The sequence below is a fragment of the Neopelma chrysocephalum genome, unplaced genomic scaffold (genome assembly GCF_003984885.1).
Source record: "Neopelma chrysocephalum unplaced genomic scaffold, ASM398488v2 Primary Assembly neopelma1_70, whole genome shotgun sequence".
NCBI classification, from domain to species: domain Eukaryota; kingdom Metazoa; phylum Chordata; class Aves; order Passeriformes; family Pipridae; genus Neopelma; species Neopelma chrysocephalum.
Window position 1 is genome coordinate 4,177,320 of NW_020897730.1, and position 19,483 is coordinate 4,196,802.

At 38.0% G+C, this 19,483-nt stretch overlaps 1 protein-coding gene across 2 annotated transcripts in view; it reads right to left on the reverse strand.

Annotated features, from left to right (window-relative positions):
• COL4A3 (collagen type IV alpha 3 chain) overlaps positions 1 to 19,483 on the reverse strand; it is a 58,940-nt gene that overhangs the window by 11,249 nt on the left and 28,208 nt on the right. For both annotated transcript variants that reach the window (XM_027686068.1, XM_027686069.1), the window contains 23 exons: positions 18,461 to 18,548; positions 18,069 to 18,104; positions 17,564 to 17,728; positions 16,342 to 16,434; positions 15,508 to 15,603; positions 15,102 to 15,172; positions 13,748 to 13,936; positions 12,682 to 12,850; positions 11,712 to 11,804; positions 10,524 to 10,628; positions 9,519 to 9,616; positions 8,917 to 9,067; positions 8,676 to 8,789; positions 7,739 to 7,906; positions 6,579 to 6,668; positions 5,859 to 5,993; positions 5,052 to 5,150; positions 3,744 to 3,833; positions 3,232 to 3,371; positions 2,318 to 2,444; positions 1,967 to 2,047; positions 1,200 to 1,298; positions 192 to 242 (listed from right to left, as the gene is read on the reverse strand). In XM_027686068.1, the coding sequence (XP_027541869.1) occupies positions 192 to 242; positions 1,200 to 1,298; positions 1,967 to 2,047; positions 2,318 to 2,444; positions 3,232 to 3,371; positions 3,744 to 3,833; positions 5,052 to 5,150; positions 5,859 to 5,993; positions 6,579 to 6,668; positions 7,739 to 7,906; positions 8,676 to 8,789; positions 8,917 to 9,067; positions 9,519 to 9,616; positions 10,524 to 10,628; positions 11,712 to 11,804; positions 12,682 to 12,850; positions 13,748 to 13,936; positions 15,102 to 15,172; positions 15,508 to 15,603; positions 16,342 to 16,434; positions 17,564 to 17,728; positions 18,069 to 18,104; positions 18,461 to 18,548 (2,548 nt within the window). The remainder of the gene's footprint in view (positions 1 to 191; positions 243 to 1,199; positions 1,299 to 1,966; positions 2,048 to 2,317; positions 2,445 to 3,231; positions 3,372 to 3,743; positions 3,834 to 5,051; positions 5,151 to 5,858; positions 5,994 to 6,578; positions 6,669 to 7,738; positions 7,907 to 8,675; positions 8,790 to 8,916; positions 9,068 to 9,518; positions 9,617 to 10,523; positions 10,629 to 11,711; positions 11,805 to 12,681; positions 12,851 to 13,747; positions 13,937 to 15,101; positions 15,173 to 15,507; positions 15,604 to 16,341; positions 16,435 to 17,563; positions 17,729 to 18,068; positions 18,105 to 18,460; positions 18,549 to 19,483) is intronic.

Genomic DNA, 19,483 nt, shown 5'->3' on the forward strand with positions numbered 1-19,483 from the left:
AAACTTTACAAGCAACAACTCTTGACATTTAATATATAGGACCAAATCACTGATCAAAACCATAGAATAACTCCTGACTTCCTCTGACACTCTTAGTGCCATTTCAAGCATCTGAAAGCAGGATTTGACTTAAAAGATGGTGATTTGGGCATTTATAAATTAAGCTTTTGCTTTTTGAAAAGCCAACTCACCTCTACGACCAGGAATACCTCGAAGGCCAGGAATCCCTCTCCCTGGTGCTCCTACAAAATATTAGGTCACATTAAGTCCTAAATAATTGTTAGAAAACATCACAGTTGTCTAATATTTCATACATTTCTTCAGAATTTACTGAATAAAAATGTAGGGTTCAGTTACATGTAAAATATAATTTATTATTTTCATTTCTTCTCTACGGAAACACAAATTTAATTTTTAATTTTTCTTTGTGGTAGGACATCTTATTGTTCAATCATATTTGAGGTATATTCCACAATAATAAGCTTCGTCTTCTTTTCAAAAGAAAAAAACCAGAAAACCCCCTACATTTAAGTTAATTATCAAGAAAAATAGAAAAATAAATGTAATTACCTACAGAAGAAAATATGTTAACAGTGATTACTTCAAAGTTATTATGAAAAAAACTTTCTAAATTCTATGAATGCCTTCTCAGTAGCCTCTTATACTAACAGGCAAAGAAACATTTTCAGTGTAAAATGTGTAAACATTTTCTGTCAGAATTCAGTAGAGGACTAAATCTATCTGTGGACAAGGTTCACATCAGGAGTGACATTTAAATAGAAGGTTTTACAACCCAAGGTCCATGTCATGGAAACCTTCACTATTCATGTAAGAAAACACTGTGATTCATTTTATTTCCATGTAAGACAGAAGACTCCTTTAAAAGGGTTTTGGTCCTTTTAATCTCTTTGAGATTAAACACATAAGAATTGTTAACAGCAATACTTTGACTCTTGCAGACATTAACAGTTTCAGGTGACATTAGCACTAATCACATGTATAACAGTATTTATAAAGCATTTGGGTTGTACAGCATGTACAATAATTACATAGAAAAACCTGTGAATGACCTTCTACTTATAAACTTATCTTTGGCTCCACAGAAGCTCCTTATTAATCCTTCCCAAATAATCCTTGTCAGTTTAATTGCAGAAAAAAAACAATTGTAAAATAGAATGAAAATATTTCAGTGGTGTTACCTGGTTCTCCTTTTGCTCCTGGGGGACCAGGCATACCATCCTGACCTTGAGTACCTCTTTCACCAACAAGTCCATTTTTTCCAGGGACTCCAACAGCACCTGTGAATCACAGTGGACCACAATACCATTTTCACTTCCATTATTCTGCATTTCAGTGGGAAAAGATATGACTCCCTTTTATTAAAATTTAATTAGTTCAGCTACTTCAAAGGTACCAAAGATGTGTTGGTATATAAACCATATAAGATGGTATAAAGAGCAGCATATAGTTTTTATTGAGCTCACTGGACTTCAATGGACTCAACACCCTCGCTATTTTCACAGGCATAATAAAGCCTGCAATGCATACCTACCTCTCTGTTGCTGTATATTTACACACTGTCCCTTAGGTATATTTTTAATTCTGTTTTAGTTGTTTCTTCAACAAACAACTACAACTTTGTCCCCTCCTTCTACTCTAATTTTCTTCTCCTCATCTAGCTATATCTTAGCTTATTATTCTCTTTTAGGAGGTAGAGCAAGCCTTTCTTATAACTGGGTGGATATCACATCTTGAGACATCTGGATATATATTAAAAAATAAAAAGGACACAAAGCTTTCCAGTGCTGAAACAAAATTAAAGCTTGTTGCCTCAGCTGAATTGATGACATTGAAAACTGGCTGTTGAAAACCTTATCTCGAACAAGAGGAGGTAAACAAAGCCTTGAGTTGAAATAAAATCCCAAACCAAGGGGCAGTGATTTAGGAGAGATGCTCTACACCATACCAGGAGGGCCTGGAACGCCCCGCTGTCCTGGGTGGCCCTGCCGTCCTTTAGCACCGGTATCTCCAGGGGGTCCACACTTTCCTGGAAGAACAAAGAGTGTGGGAGAGGAGAAGAGGCATTATCACTAGATGCCGACTCAGTTTGAGAGCTTTGCTGTCATTTCAGCTTGTGCCAGCTGCAAAAGGGATCTAGGAGACATCAGCTGGCCTGGCTGCACTGCCCACAAAGGAGCTGGGGAGGTTCCAGCAGTCCAATATAAATGTGCCACCCCACAGCACTCTGTGGAGTTTATTGAGAAACTTCTTCCACCAGCATGTCACCAGCTCCCCACCCCTCCAAAATACCCCATACCTGGGATTTCTGCACCTCCAGTTTCCCCTCTGATCCCACGTGGTCCTGATGCTCCTTCACGTCCTGGATGACCCTGGGATCCTTTTTCTCCTTTGCTGCCAAGAACTCCTGGAGGACCTGGATCTCCCTGAGAAATAGCAATTGCACACAAACAGGTAAAAAGTCACATTACATTAAATACATTACATTCCATATTTGAACAATAGAAGAATCACATGTAATTTTAAAGGTTGTGTAATCATTATGTCTCATTATGATTTTTAGACAAAAATCAGAGCAGACTAATATGAGATCTTCTCATAATACCACTAATCCTTTAGACATAGCTAAGAAACAAAGATCTATCTTTAACCTATATAAGCCAAGTTCTGTCTTTAGATATTTTCACTGGCATGCAGACTTCAATTTTATTCTAACAGCTCCTTTTTGATCTAAACGTACATTCCTACTTATCTGCAGCATATATGACCGAATGTAATATATACTGAATGTAACATATTTTGCTAAGAAAAAAAATAATCTTGTGCAAGGATATTACTAAACTTTCAAAACCAACCAGTACAAGTTTAGATTACAAAACTGTGGCATTTACTAAGATGATTTTTAATGTACAAGTATTCCTATTGCTGACTTTTTCAGTGCAAGTTCTTGTTCTTAATGGATGAGGAACTTTTACAGAAACAAAGTTATTTCCAAGATGTTCCATCTTTACAAATAAGAAATTTTTGCACAAAAAAAAGTGAAGTGTGATGAATTAAAAAACTTCTCCTAAGACACAATAGAATTTTCATATTTCATGTCACTAACAAATAATCTACTTCTGCAAACTCTGCAGCTCTTGCTTACATGTTGTTCTGTTTCTACAGTCAAAGGCTCTGCTCACTGCCTAATAGGATAATTTTTCCACTGCATACCTTTGGACCAGCTTCTCCTGGAGGCCCAACAGATGGGTACCCAGGATCTCCTTTGTCACCTGGAAAGCCACCATAGCCTGGTAGCCCAGGGTCACCTGATGGTCCTGGAAAGCCTGGAGATCCTTTCTGCCCTTTTGGACCTGGTATAATATAGATATTGATACGATTCTTAAAGGGATCATAATTGCATATCGCACCTTGTGTTTGTGAACTACTGCTCATATATTCAGATATTAATTCTTCAATAAAGTGATTTACAGAGCCAGTGTTTTTATTTCTAAACATATTAAAAAGAGGTTCTTACTTGTAACAATATATAAACCAAAGGAGTTCTATTTAATTTAGAGAGAGAGGGAGAACTTCATTCTGCAAATGCTGGGGTGGTGGTAAGTCTATAGGTACTGCAAAGAATAAATTCCAGTCTAAGTATTGTGTGGTGTTCCCAGCTCAGACCTGTGCAAATGTTTCTGTACAACTTTATGAACTTGTAATATGGCTTGACAGAAAATTACCTGGAAATCCCATGTACCCTTTGTCTCCTGGTGCACCTGGAAATCCATGTTCTCCAGGAATCCCTGGAAGACCCATAAATCCTTTGACACCTGCAAGAAGAAGAAATAAGTGTCATCTTCCCATGATTGCTTTAGACACTGGCTGGCTGTTAGAGCTGTCATGAATACAAATACTCTACCACACCCCTTCTTTTGGTATATTACTGTGCCCCGGCAGATGAACCTTAGGATTAAAGGGTGGGCTCAGTTCAGCGCAGGCTGTGTCTCACCTAAAAAATCCATTGCGCAGGCTGGAAAGGTAAAAGACCTTTCCCCAAATCTTCGTTCGCGAAGATGGGCCATTATTATTAAATAATCAACATGTAGCCTCTTGCCCCAGACACAGATAAAATTACCATTATTGTTGTCAGAAGGTCAAGGAAATAACAAACACCTTATGTATCAACATTAAAATTAATATTTGTGACCTCAGCACTTTGGGGCAGGAACTGAAATATACTTTTGCAGAATTTGATCAAGATCATGAATTTGTATTTGTGCACTGTACTCTTCTTTCATTGTTACCCCCAGTTTGGTCTGGTTTCTGGGCACGTCACAACACATTATGATTCATTCATTATGGACTTCTCATGAGTAGTATGTAATAAAAACCTCCTGAGTGTGATTTAGGCACTTTTTCCCCCAGACACTTATCTTTAAATTAATTTGGCTAAATTAGCATTCAGTTTAATGACTGCGAGACCTAGATGCATCTAGAATGTTTTGAACATTCTCTCTAAATTCCAGAGTACTAGCAATACCTCTCATTTTTAAATCTGCTTTTCACTGAAAATCTGCAAAATTTCAAAATATAAGCTAAACATGTAGTCTTTGAAAAGGAAAAATTAGTCTGAAATTAAAAAAGCTTCTAAAATATTTTTGTGCACAACTGCAATGTTGATATTTTAGAATTATTTTTTTAATAATATTGGTAATTCAAACTCCACCTTTTATAAATACCAATTTTTATTCATTGGCTTCATCATCTTTTAGATTTTAAAGCTATTGTTATTCAGGATTTAATATTATTTTCTGCTTGTTACCCCAAACAGTGGTCTGTATTTGAAAGAGAACAAAGTATCATTTGGTGGTCGCTGCTGTGACTTTCAAAGAGCAGTTTTTGAAATTGCTGTTTCAGAATTCTCAGAAAGGCTGCGGAGTTAATAAAGAGAGGGTGATGCTGCTTCTGGAGCCAAGTTGATGTGCATTGAGGCAGCAGCATCTCGCTGTCCACGTGACAAAAGAATTTTCAATATACATATTCCATACCTGGGAGACCAGGTATTCCTTCAGACCCATCAGGACCTGGGGGACCTTGCACACCGATATCTCCTTTTTCTCCCCTTAGACCCATTCTTCCTTGAACTCCTAAAACAAAGTTTCATTACCAAAAAATTACAAAACCAACATCTTAGAATGTAAGTCTTAGGCAAAGTTTAAAATTTTATCACTCTTAAAGCTAATGAAACAGAAGCAGAGCATAGGTTTTTCCACTCTGAACACACATAAGCAAAACACAAGCTCACATTTAATGCCTTCTGTAATTTTCATGTAGAGACCTGAAAGCTTCCATAGGAAAACATTGGCACAAAAAGCCAGATAGAATTAGTTAAGCATGTACAACTCATACAGAGAGTCCATATTAATATTGCAAACAAAGGAATTCTTCTGACTGTCAAGTATTCCTGAGAAGATTCAATATCTTTGCAATCCAAAATCCAATTGGGAAGTGCACCCCTTTCTGTGCACACAATACCAAATGTCTAAAAACATGAATCTATAGCATATCTGTATATAAGCCTCCTGGTACTACTGACATGTTATTACTGGTATAGCATTAAAATAAGAGGTTTTTAAAGGAATATGGGCTTGTTAAAATGGAAATAAATATTCAGTGTAATATCCAACTATCCCATAAATAAGAAGGCAGTTACAGTGTTCAGCAATAATTATTTCAAAGTCATGTGAATACTCTCAATAGTAGAATCAGTTTGTTCCATGTTTTAGAGTCCACTGGAAATGCCACATAAATGACAACCCTGACTAGTTTTGACTGACAGCCCAATGAGTGTGTACCTTTTAAGCCTCGTTCTCCTTTATCCCCAATAGCAACCAAGGTCTCAGATGGTCCAGGAAAACCTTTATCACCTGGTTCACCTTTTTCTCCAAGAAACCCTTTTCTTCCCTTTATTCCTGGGAAGCCAGGAGAGCCTGCAGGAAAACAGAATGAAATTTTCTGAAGAAACCTGACTAGATGATATAATAAATGAAGCAAAGTAACAGCCAGTCTTCAAGGGCAGTTGTAATTTACACATGTAAATACACATTCCAGATCAACAACCTAAACTAGCTTAACTGCTCCTATCATCAATAAAACATTAATGAGTACAGATTATGGCAAGAGATGGTAAGGATTTCTTATACTGAATATACATATAATTGTGTATCTGTTCAATAGATATAATAATGATATCCTTATGGAATGGAAAGAGTAGAGTAAAAAACTCTCTGCTCTTTACTTAGCAAATCACCAGCCACTTTTACAAATACCAATGAAACAGAAAAGGTGGCAAGTCAAAACTGCTAAAAAAAAAATATAATGTTGTCATTCAGTCTGCAGACTGCACACATAGAGAAGATGAAGATTTACCAAGGCTCAAAGACATTCCAGTAATTCCAGTGTGACATGTGTAATCAGGAGTGATACAACACATCAAAAAGGATCACAAGAGTAACTTCAGCATGGAAGTTCCTATATTCTAAGTAATAATGAAGGCAGATACTATAGTTACTTGCCTCTGATACCCGGGTTGCCTGGTCGTCCCATCACACCAGGGGGTCCAGGACTTCCTAACAGGCCCATTATACCTGGCTCTCCCCTTGAGCCTGTGGAATTGAAGCAATTGGAACATATTTGTTAGTATTTGATCAGCTAAACAGAACATTACTTCAGAAAACTACACATATGTCTGTAATTTCAATGTTTAATTGCTTATTTTATTTTTTTTCTCAATTTCTGAAACTGTCCAAACCAGTTTTACTGTCTCTAAGCACAGGAACAGGACTTACAACTCCCAAACTACAGAAATTGGAAGCTGCAACAGCTTCTATAAATGAATGAAATAACTGACAGTGAGGACAATGACTGAGATAACCAACAGGCATGGGAGATCTGTCATGAGGTGTATGGGAAAGACAACCCTTTCTGGCTCAGGAGTTGAAGGCCAGCTGGGACATGACAGCTCCCCTCAAAGGACAGCAGAGGTGTATGTTTGCATAACTGAGCCAAGTGCTACATATTTAACATAAGTTTTACAGATTCTCTCTATAAAAAGCTATGTACCATCTCCTTCCCACAGAGTAATGGTGTGATACTAAGGAAAAATCTTTATAAGAAACAAGAAGCATTACATGACTGATTTATTTTATTCTTCAAATTGAATTTGAACACATTTCTGAGAAAAACCCAAACAAATCCAAGTCAACCCTACAGGGATTACTTACTTAAGTTATCTGTGGTTAGTGATGGAGCTTGATCTGACTCAACTCTGTCAGATTCAAGATCTGAACTTGCTTTTTAAGACAAAGAAGATGGCATTACAAGCTATCTGTTTGAAAAGGGATGCTGAAAAATAACAAAATGCTTTACACTTCCATTATGCTGAGGAGTTGCTTTGAATGCTGTTTCATGTCCTACTACAAGGATATGACTGCACAAGAAAAAATGTAACACTCTGTTCAGAGAAGACTGTTACAGAAAATTCCATACTGTTTCACAACATCTTCAAAATATGCTCATCATTTAAGGAAGTTTTCCATGTAGATCTCAAAGATATATGAAAGCTACTGATGGAAAAAATATTTCAGCATCTTCAATCTGGAAAAGCAGGACTGACATCTTTTTGCAAAGACTGACTTAATTGCTATGTCAAAACAAGTATTTGGGGAATCCTTACCTGGCACACCAGAGATTCCTGGCCTTCCAGGTTGCCCCTTGGGACCAGGTAATCCTGCATTTCCCTGAAGACCTATTAATCCAGGTTCCCCAGGCTTCCCATGGATTCCTGGGATACTCAAGCCAGGAGGACCTAGTCTTCCTTTTGAACCTTGTGAACCTCTTCCTCCTATGAAAAATGCATGACAGTGTAGTATGGTACATGTCTCAAAAATAAACCTTCATCTCTGTCTTGCCATCATGACCATGAAACTCTTCTTGAACTCTTGTTGAGGGCTAAATATTAGATCTGTGAGACAACATACATGTTCAGAAAATCTTAGAAGAGCTGAAGGTTGAGTTTTTTGAAAAGGGAAGAGAAAAAGAAAAAAAGTGAGAGTAGACAGTTCTGTTCTTTCTCAGAAAGAGAAAAAAAAACCCAAACATGAAAACCCACCAATTCTGTATTCATTCTCAAAAAACAAAAAAATAAAATCCTTTTGAGATCATATGTAGGAGAAGGACTGTGCAGGGTATCTGAGTGTGCAGATATCATATGCAGTATATGATATATATATATATATCACATGCAGGTATATGCAGGTACTTTTGGGACCCCAAACTGTTTTCCTGCCTAGCTGAGCTCTTCCTTTATTTCTTTATCAATCACATTGCAGCACAGAATCTAAGTTTGGTCCCATAGTTCAAATGACTGAAATATCCTTTTTTTCTGTGGAATTTGATTTGATTACTCTTTATACTGTACAACAGAATCTGAATTTTAACCCACCTTTGTCACTGCATTTTCTTCCTCTCATCTGTAGAAAGAGCATCTTTTAAATGGGCTCATATTTTCTTACATACTATTCTATAACCAACATCCAGAAACAATTTCAGCTCCCTTAGGCCATTGGAAGGCAGAAACAGCCAAATGGCACTTTTGGTTCAGAAGGTCCTACCTGGTGGGCCTGTAGCTCCCTGGCCACCTGGCAAACCTGGCAGGCCAATAAGACATTCGGCAGGTTGCCCTGGAAAACCTGGATCTCCAGGAACTCCAGGTGAGCCACGATCTCCTGAAAGAAAGGAGACTGGATTCATAACTATATTAAGAAGAAGTTTCAGGCTTTCAGTGAGAATTGTTTGACTTGGCTTTCCTTAAAATAACTTGCTGTGCTCCCTGAGCTCCTTTGACAATGTTACCTCTTAGGCCATCGGCACCATCATGTCCAGGATGCCCTGGGGGACCTGGAAGTCCTGGAAGTCCACCTTCACCTTTTGAGCCAGGAATGCCATGACCTCCTGGTGCACCCAGTCTACCTGGCTCTCCAGGAATAACCATGCCTGGGTCACCCTGCAACACAGAGTGAAGTGTAAACAACCTGTTATACTTTGCAAATCTGCCAAAACGTTTTCTCCACTGTGCAAACAATTAATTAACTTATTTCCTTAGAGTAATTCTCTTTATTCCCTGTGGATCTTTCACACTATAATTTCTGATGGTTTCAATTCAGAGACCAAAGGATGTTCCTTACTGACCAGCTGCAGGTTCCATACCAAAGCAATATCATCCTTGTGCTCTGAAAACTGAAGCAGGAAAACTTCCCAAACATTTAAGATTTCCAGAATTCTTTATTAGAATTTAAAATTTTGGCTTGAGCCCCTTTTTATATAAAGAATTTAATTTCATAAGTTGTGCATCACTGGTCAGGAAATATAGAAGCTCCTCTGTTCCTTACATTTCCTAATTTATTTGGAATAAATTTGGACCTATGGAAAAATCTCTGCCATATTTCTAACCAAACCTTTTCTCCTGGTTGTCCTAGGTTTCCAGCTCGGCCTGGATCTCCAACTTTTCCTTCAAAACCTGGTGCCCCTCTGCCTCCTGCAAGTCCTTTATCTCCTGCAGAAGGAATTAAATGGCAGTACAGATGCTGTGGTTATCACTTTATTTTACAAATGGGGATTTGTATGGATGCAGTCATAAGCCTCTGACAGTAAGGCAGCTTACAGGAGCTGAAGAGTGCATTTGGTTCAGAGTTGATGTGACACTTTGCATCTTGTTCCTTACAAATTCCCCAATAGACATTCCCTCAGTGTTGACTGTAACATTGGTTACTTGCTTCAAACCAGTTATTTAACATGGGAGTCTTTTTTTTTAAAGTCAAGCTATTCTGATGTCAGTTCTCTACTTTCCCTACTTTCTTCAACAAGCAGCTTGGTGGTAGTTTCAGTATCAGAGCTTTTATTTTTTCATCCTGTTCTTACAGGATTGTGAGAATTTCTAAGTATTTCTAGTGTTCAAAGGGTGCATGGGAATGACTTTGCATGGGAATGGCCAAATTTGCAATATTCAAAATGCTTTCTATTACCTGCATGTTAGAACAGGTATTGCATTGTACAGAACCAAAACGGATTAAAAATAACTGACAGTTATACATCTCTGTCTTTGTAAACACATATCCAGGTAAAGAGAATCCATCTGAAATAAGTGTGGCACTCAGATGAGATGGCTGCACCTGTTTGGGCAGTATTCCAGAAAGCATCAATGTCTTAAAATACCTTCCTTCTGTCAGCTTTGATACTTGATACTCTGAAATACTTCAAAATATTTCAAACTTGCAATTTCTAAGACTTAAGGCAGTAAATTACAAGATTGCTAAAAACATTTACCTGTCTGACAAATGTTAATTGATTTTTTTTTTTTTTTTTTACTTGCTAATTAGTTTTAGGGTAGACTGAAAAAAAAAAGGTAGATTTCTTTGGTTTTGTTTTTTTTTTTCGGAAGAAGATCAAAAGGAGTATTTTACCTTTTGGACCTGGGTTTCCAGGAAACCCAAGCCCTGGATAGCCTGTGTCACCTGTTGGCCCTGAATGTCCTGAATCACCTGGCTGACCTCTTGCTCCAACCCTACCTGTACAAAGAAAAAAAGTAAACTGTGAAATATCTTACCACAGAACATCAGCTTGTAAGATTAGTTGTGTTATAGTTTATTATTGCTAATTAGGACATGACTGTAGATTATATTAGAACTTAGACACTCTTTCTCCTCCACTGCAAGTTTTCACAGTTAAAATGCTAATTGCATTCTCAGTGTCAAAGCAGGTATGAGTCTGTGAGTTGTTCTTATGCAATCTGGCAAAATTCAAGATTCCTAGGAACAGCTATGTGCAGATAAAAATCTTCCATTCCTTGAGAGGATACAAACACATATTATAGGGGTGAGGCTTGGATCAGAAGCTACCATAAAGCTGTCAAAAAATTTCCTGTGCTGTTCAGGGCAGTTTTAAGGACTATTGTTCCACAAAACCCATGCCAGGACACATTATGGTTACTCTGTCACTTACTGCCCTTTAGTCCATTCAAAAATTCTGCAAAATTTAGAACACCAGCAACCAAAAAATCCCACTAAGAATCCAAGCCGAAACCCCTCCCCCCAAGAGAGAAACTTGGGTTCTTAATATTTTAGTTCAAGGGTTAGTAGAAGTCATGTCAGAAAGTAACCAGGAACAGAGTAATAATACTGATACTTTTTGACTGTGCCTCTGCAAAGCATGAGAAGGGCCAAGGCCTTCACAAAGAATGCTTTAACCTAATTTTATTCCTTCTGTTTTAAAGGTTGCAGCAGTCCCAGTATAATTTAGGATATGCTATTGTCAAAACTATGCCAGAAGCACCTTTCTGGATATACAAGCTGCAGCACATGCACCAAACGTTTCTAGTTCTTGGAGGAACCAACTCAAAGCATAAGGTTGCTCAGAATCTCTGCCATACTGCACACCTTGGACATGGCCCTGTGTGCCCTTCCTATTCACATCCATTTCCACTAGTTTTCTTGACAGGGAATGTTGCAGCTAATTCCAAAGTTTCTGTACCACAGAAATCCTTTTTATAGTTTTTTCCAAAGCAACCCAACAGTTTTACCTGGCCAAAGCTGGGAGAGAAATCCCAATCAGTGTATCCCTGATTTTCCTGTATCTACTGCAGATGTACTCACCAGGCACTCCTGGGGGTCCAGGTAAACCATCTGGTCCTTGAGGTCCTGGCAATGCAGGTAGTGGAGTTGCCCTACTGGTCTCTCCTTTCAGACCTTCAGGAAACATATAATCAAATATTACAAAGGCATATAGCTTGGCAATATGTAATCTTGAGTATTTAAAAATATTAGTGATCAATCTAATTGGTTAAAAATGTAGTCTTCTACAGTTTCCATGTTTCTGAAAGTCCAACAGACTTTGAAAAGCCTTCAAATCCTGGCTTCATAAAGTAAAATCATTTTATTGACACCAAGCCCACCTGCAGTCTTCCTCTCAGCCCTCCTGCAGTCTACTGGAGACCCAGAAAAGGAAGCAGAGAGTCACTAGGAAAATGATGCAATTGAGAAATGCTTAATCTGCAACTCCATGGGCATTATCTTTAAGCAACCTTGATTATATCTGCTGTTCAACTGAGTTCTTCCAGATTATGCTGTCTGTAAATACATTCACTGGTATGTTTTCAACACTCAGAAATTATTATGCCCTTCCTATTTTATCCTGCTGATTTAGCTCACGCTACTGATGATGGCTGAATACATGTTAAAATACTTTTTTTTTCCACAATGAAGACAATCAAGCACTGGAACAGGTTGCCCAGGGATAATGTGCTGTCTTTGTCCTTGGAGGTTTTCAAGGACCAACTGGATAATGCCATGAGTAACTTGATCTGACCTCACAGATGTCCCTGATCTGAGCAGCAGTTTGGAGTAAAGATTGCATAGAGTCCCTTCCAACCTCAATTATCTTATGAACCCAGGACTTTTGCTATTATCTTCAGTGGGACCAAAGTTGGAACAACACTATGGAAACATCATGGAAAGAAAAACATCCTATGTTTTCAAAATTATGTCTTTGACTTCAGTTTATCTCTGCAATTTCAGTCAAGTACTCTTTAACAATGGTAAAACAGTAAAATAGGAAGTTACAAACCAGCTTCTCCAGGTAATCCAGGTGGACCTGGTATTCCTTTAGAGCCTTTAAAACCTCTTATTCCTGGTGGTCCATATCCTGGCAGTCCAGGGAGCCCCACTTCTCCAGGAAGACCAAGTCTGCCAGGCAATCCAGGTAGTCCTCTATCTCCTTTTGAACCAGCCAATCCCTAATGATTACACATGTATACCAAGCATTACTTGCTTTCCGCACCAGCTTTCATAACATAATGCCTAGTTCTCTGACTATAATCTTGTATTATTTTACTAACAGAGTAACTCTGCTAATTTAAGAGAAATTTTTCCTCTGATTTACTTGTGATTAAAGCAATATAAATTTTAATATGGGTGGTTACAAATAGAGGGCTACTAAGAGGGAAATAGAACAAATAAATCCAGCAGCCTGATTTTTTCAATCACTGTGGTGTTACACTGTACACTTTTTTTTTTCTGTTTTAAAACTGATTTGGCAAAAAAAAACCCAAAACCACCTTAGCTCTGATTTTCCTTGAATGCTGGGGAGTCAGGTTTAGAGACAGTTGTATCTGAATCATGTTAACAGTTTCACAGCCAACATAACACAACAAAAATCATCACTTTCTGTTTCTGCTGAGCTCTGCCCTAACTATTCTAGTTTTAAGGTCAGTCCTCCCAGCTTTTGTGTTCTCTCAGGCCTGACTGAAGATTAACCCTTAAAGACTGAACAGGAACTATTTGAATTATTAAGCATTATAAAAAGTCAGGAAAAAAGTCTTTTTTTAAAAGATCTGATTCATCCCAGGAATCCAACATAATGCTCCAATATAAATACCCAAACTAACACATCAATAGACTGCTGAGGTTTTCCAGCACCATGTACCTACACTGGCCTCATCTCTCTCTGGTACTACATAAGAATATTTCCTCTCATTCTTTCATACACATTGGTATAGCTGACAACAGTACCCTAAGTCAGGCAGGGGATATTCAGTTGAAGTATCTGCACAGATTAAACAGAGTGTTGTACAAGATAAAATACTGACAGGTTTTCATGACTTCTGTATTAACTGCAAACAGTGCATACCCACCTCTTCACCTTTAGAGCCCTTGGATCCTTTAGAGCCAGGTCTTCCCAGAAATCCACTTGAACCTCTTCTTCCTTTGTCTCCCCTGGCTCCTGGATCTCCTCGCTCACCTTTTGGCCCTTCTGGATACGCATATCCTGGCTCACCTTTTGATCCTTTCTGTCCTTGTTCTCCTCTAAAGCCTGGAGGTCCCTGGAACAGAGTAATCAAAACAAATTCAGCGCTAGACATATGTCAGCTGTTTTCAAATTTTCTTTTTTTTTTTCTTTTTTAATTAAATACCTCAGAGGGGTTCTCTTCATTCTCATGTTTATTCACTGTAATGGCACACTCCAGTGAACAGGGGTTTGTGTTTGTTCTTTTTCTTTTTCTCCTACCTTTACTCCTTTTGGACTTGATTATCATTTCATTTATGCTACTATAAGATGGAATTATGCAGGATAATTTAAGACCATGTCACAAAAAGAAGGATAAGACAGTACCTTAAAACCTAATTAGGGATTTCTCCTCCACACAGAAATATCTCCCCAGGGGACACTGTATGTGCCATAGCTGGCTCTGTTCCTAGTTAACTTTTTCCCAGAGGTTACAAAGTGGGTACTCTATCCCAGCCAAACCAGTACAAGCACACTGGGCTCTTGTGATCTTGGGCTCAGGAACTCGGGGGAGCCTCCTAGAAAACTCTGTTAGCAGACTCATTCTGTACAGCAACCACCACAAAGAAAACTTGTGCATGATTTTTTATTGGACAGCACTGACTGTAATTTCCCTAAAATAATTACTACTGCAGGCACAAGTTAGAACCACCAAACAGTATGTATGTGGCAGCAGGTGTCAGCCTTCCCTCCTCATCATATTTCCCAAGAGGGACTGTCCTTTGCACCCCTGACGAGTGCATTATGAGAAGTAAGTTTTTCTGAACAGCTGTGGCTTTAGCAATTCCTGGAAACAAGAAAAGTAAGAAGTCTGACAAAGATCACAGCACACAAAGCTCCATATATGCCTTACAGCCACCACCATGATTCTAGAAGAACAGAAGATAACTATAAACTCCCCATACCAGGCAGAAGAAGGAGTCTCACCACCATGAAATGCAGCACAGCTTAATTACATAGGTATTTACCTGCCTCACTGCCTGGGCTGAACTTGCTGCCCTGAGCAAACCAGGCTCAAATAAAGGTGTGTCAGCCATAAATCACAGGCTCTACCTCACCTCCCAGGCACACGCACTCATTGCTACCTGAAAAACACCTGTTGAGATCACCCAGAATGACTCTGCAAGTAACACAAGCCATGAGGTTTCTCTGAAATAATTCTTGTGGGATCTGGACATTAATCTGAAAAAACAAAGTCTTACTTGAGCCCCTGGAAACCCTGGTGCTCCTGGGGAACCTGGAGAACCTTTTGGACCTGTTGTTCCTTCTCTACCTGCAAAAGAAACAGTATATTTTGTAAAGAAAATTGAAAGAAAGGACATGGATTTTGACAAGCTCAGCATTGAATGTTTCTGCTTGTTACATTGACTGTATTGTCATAGACTGACTCAGCTTCAGGCTGTGCCTAAGCCTATTAGCACTCTGACTTCTCCTGTAGATTTGTGCTGCTCTCAGCAGATGGAGCTGCATCAGGCTCTCCCACTCATCACCTCCTCAGGGCTAGTTCAAGGACTGCATCCTGCAGACGTGCCCATACCTGATTCTCATGCTTAAAGCAAAATTATTGGCATTTCCTACTACTCTGTTAGGAACAACAAGATAATTTACCAGGCATGCCATCCTGACCACGTGGCCCAGGAGAACCAGGAAGACCAGGTATTCCTGGAATGTAGCTGCAATCAATACACACGCCAGCATCATCACCTAGAATGAAAATAATTCATTAGTTGTTCCACGGCAAGTCACGGCCAAACTTAACTAGAGTGCTACATAGTTTGTTATAGAGAATGGATAACACTTTTTGGCCAGAGAGCAATAGAATCACTACCTCAATTTTCTTGGAAGATCACTTCCAACACAGTACTAAATTACCTGTGCTCAGACAGCAAATCAGAACTGACTACATTTAATTGAAAAGTCAGGAACATTTAGTTTAAATCTCTTGATTTTTTCAAGTTAAACTTTAGTAAACATTTTGGATACAGTCACTCTACTGATAAGCCAAATTCTCTTGAAAGAAGAAAAGAACATACTCTTTGAACTAACATGGGTCTGTGACAGCCAGGGTCATTCTAATGTCTGACAAAATGCAAAGGGATTCAGCAGCTCCGATGGCTGAAATTTGCAGAAGGAAGCTTCTTTCAGAGACCAACTGTTAGCATTGACTGTACCAACAGGAGAGTAAAAACCCCTACCAGTCTGTAATAATTGTTTGTTCCAGTGAAGATCTACACCCTGTGCAGTGCTGTACAACTGGTGTGCAGTGCTGGCACATGCACTGCTCTTTTAGATGGAGGGGAAATGTAAGGGGAGGAAGACATCTTGCTGTCCCTAATGAATTTTCTGAAATCTCTGAAATCGTCAAATGTCTTAAAATGAATTTAAGATGAAGATTAGTGGACTGTACCATCTACTTGTGAGTGATACTTTTCTGAAACTGACCTTTCATGCCAGTATCTCCTGGAGGTCCTGGAGGTCCTACACATCCTGGTTCTCCAGGAAATCCTGGTAGGCCTCTTCCAAATGTTACTCCACCTGTTAATGAAACGAGCATGGCACCATTACATCAGCAGGTTATTCAGACAATTCTGTAGTTGCTAAGAGAGAAAAATTGCAGGGATGAGCTGGAGACAGTATTCTGATCCTTATGGGTCCCTTCCAACTTGAGATATTCTGTGATTCATTTAAAAGAGAGAACTGCCTGGAAAAATCCAAACCACCTTCAACTAGAAGTACTTGAGGATAAATATGGTAATGCCAAAGTAAATCTCCGCAGATTATTGGATCCATCTATCTAGACTTTAAAAAGCATGATCCTTTCTGGAGAAAGTATTTCCACTTCATTTGAATCAATAGGAACATAATTCTTTCTTTTACCACAAATGGAAGGTAAACTTTTTATTAAGCCTAAATTATTAATGCTGTTCATTTATCTTTCAGAATTATTCTGCTTCATTTACTATTACTTTAGAAAAACAGAACATGCACCAAGTTCTTCCTAAGCTAATATATTTGGGGAACAAATATATTTTTAAAGAGAGATAAAAGAGTAGAACTACATTAGTGTTACATCAAAAAAAACTGTTTTGGCAATACCTCATATAAAAGAAACATGATCCTGTTGGTACTCCTAGTTAAAGATGTATTCCTAGATAATACATTTTCTAGAAGTTTTATAAACTGCTACTGACACATTTTCATGTTGCCAGAACTTCAAATCTGCTCTAAGGCCCACTAAGACCTCTGGAGGTGTGCAAGTTCTCTATTTCTCTAGCTTTCAGATTAGCCCCTTCTGAATTTAGTTTTACAGGTTTACTACAACTTTTGGAAGAATTCATTTCAAGAACAAATTTTTTCTTATTAGTCTTTCTTGGTTTTATGTAGAATATTTTTACAGTCACAGTTATACAAAAAGGTGAGAAATCTTTATATTGGGAAGTCATTGTATATTCCCAGAGAAACTCACTAGCAATGGAGGACAGACCTGTGTTACATGCATGTTTTCATGGATATCCTAAAAAAAAATTTCAAAGAGAATTTATATATAACCGCATTACCCAAAATATACTCTATAAGTGATATATTTGCATAATCTCCTGCATTAGATATCAAGATGACTCTGGATTTGTTCTTCTTCATGATAAATACCATACTGACACATCACCTGGTTCTCCTGGAGGACCTGGTAATCCAATAGAACCAGGTCTGCCAGTAATACCAGGTGGTCCTGGAGGGCCTACAATACACAGGCCAGTTTGTCCTTTCTCTCCTTTTGTTCCTTTTGGGCCAGGAAATCCTGGAGGACCTCTCAGACCAGGTCTTGACACACCTAACCACAGAGGAGATAATACAAAAACAGAGTTAAAGAAAAAGTGGAGTTTCAAGGCCAAGTAAATACTCAATAGGATGAGTGACAGACAGATACACTGTTCATCCCAGAAATCTTTTTTATCTTGTAATATATTAAATAATCACAATGAGAATCTAAAAACATTTTAAAATAATCTTTAACCTAAGTACTTGACCCCTCAAAGCTTTTGAGTGACAATTTTTTACCACTTAGAGATAGGTTTAAAGTCACCTGAAAGTAAGATTTCACAAAGCTGATTCAGTATAACAGACAGGAAGAACAATGTATTTTATTATTGGTACTGGATTATTTTACATACCTGGTCTACCAGCATCTCCAGGAGGACCCTGTGGCCCTGCAAAAGAACTTGAGTTAAACCACTTTATATTCTTCAAAGTCATTATTCAACAAAATTGACTACAGACTTTGATCTTCTGCATTTTAAGCTTAAAAGATAAAATAAGGATTTTGTTTTTCCTGAGTAGAATTCTAACACTCATGCAACTGCTGCATACTGACAATTACTTTTAAGAGGAAATAATGCCATTGATGAAAGTCTTAAAACCCATTTCAAGTCTGCAATTTGATGGGAGTTTAGGAAATATTTTTGTAAAGGCAGAAGCAGGTTGCTGGGTGCTCAAAGCATAGTCTGCAACAAGCCCTCTGAGTGGACTGTTGTTGCTAAAATTCTAGTTTTGATATCCCACTTACCAGGAATGCCACGTTGACCTTTTGGTCCAGGAGGTCCAGGGGGTCCTTCATCTCCTTTTTCACCAACCACATAATCATAGTACTCCGTCTTTAGAGAAAGATGATAAGAAAAGAAAGATTTGCAAGAAAAATTGAAAAGCACAGTCCCTCATATTGAACATTTGGTTAAAACAAAGTTACAATCTCATTCATAATTTTGATGTTGTGACACCACAAGCCCTTGCTAATCACATGGTAATTACAAGCAACCAGAAGTGAAATCATAACTGCTATACAGAGACGATGCCAAGAGACCTCTAAAATAGATGGGGCTGAGATTTCAGCTCAGTTCCTCAACACTCAGAGAACATCTTTGCCTGCAGATGCAATTATACAGGCAAGGTGTAAGTTGGAGGCCCAGTCATGAAAATGATGATAGTCATGAAATAGAAAATATTCTGGAAAGAAATCTCTAGGATCACTTAGGCAAATCCACTGGCTCAAAGCAGCATCAGCTATATCTAGGCTATTTTTTAAATTATCATACATGAAAATGAACAAAACTCAACTACTTAAAATCTAATGATTTTAAAAGTAATTCCTATAAAAATTAATACTTAATTTATTAAAGTTTAATACTATGATGTTTCAAAGTTTCTACAAATGACAGGCAAAATCAAAAGGCAATTTGCTGTAACTCTTTTTTATAACTAAAAATTTTTGCTCTTTTCTGGATTATTTTGCACAGGCACCACTACTGGCAAATCATTATTATAATAATTACTGTGCCTTGATACATAAACATCACATCAAAATTTAAACTGACTACTAATGCACCAATTTTAAAATGAATGAAAAACTGCTTAAAATCAAAATTCAAAACTTTTACTTTTCTCCTACAGATTTTTTGAAAAGCAGTGGTTTGTTTAGTATTCTATCAATATCACAAAAAACTGAGCTTTTTACAAAGCTATTTCTTTTAAATGACTTGGGCAGAAGGTTTCCATTAGGTGCACATGGGGCCTTTAGAAAAGCCATTAGGGA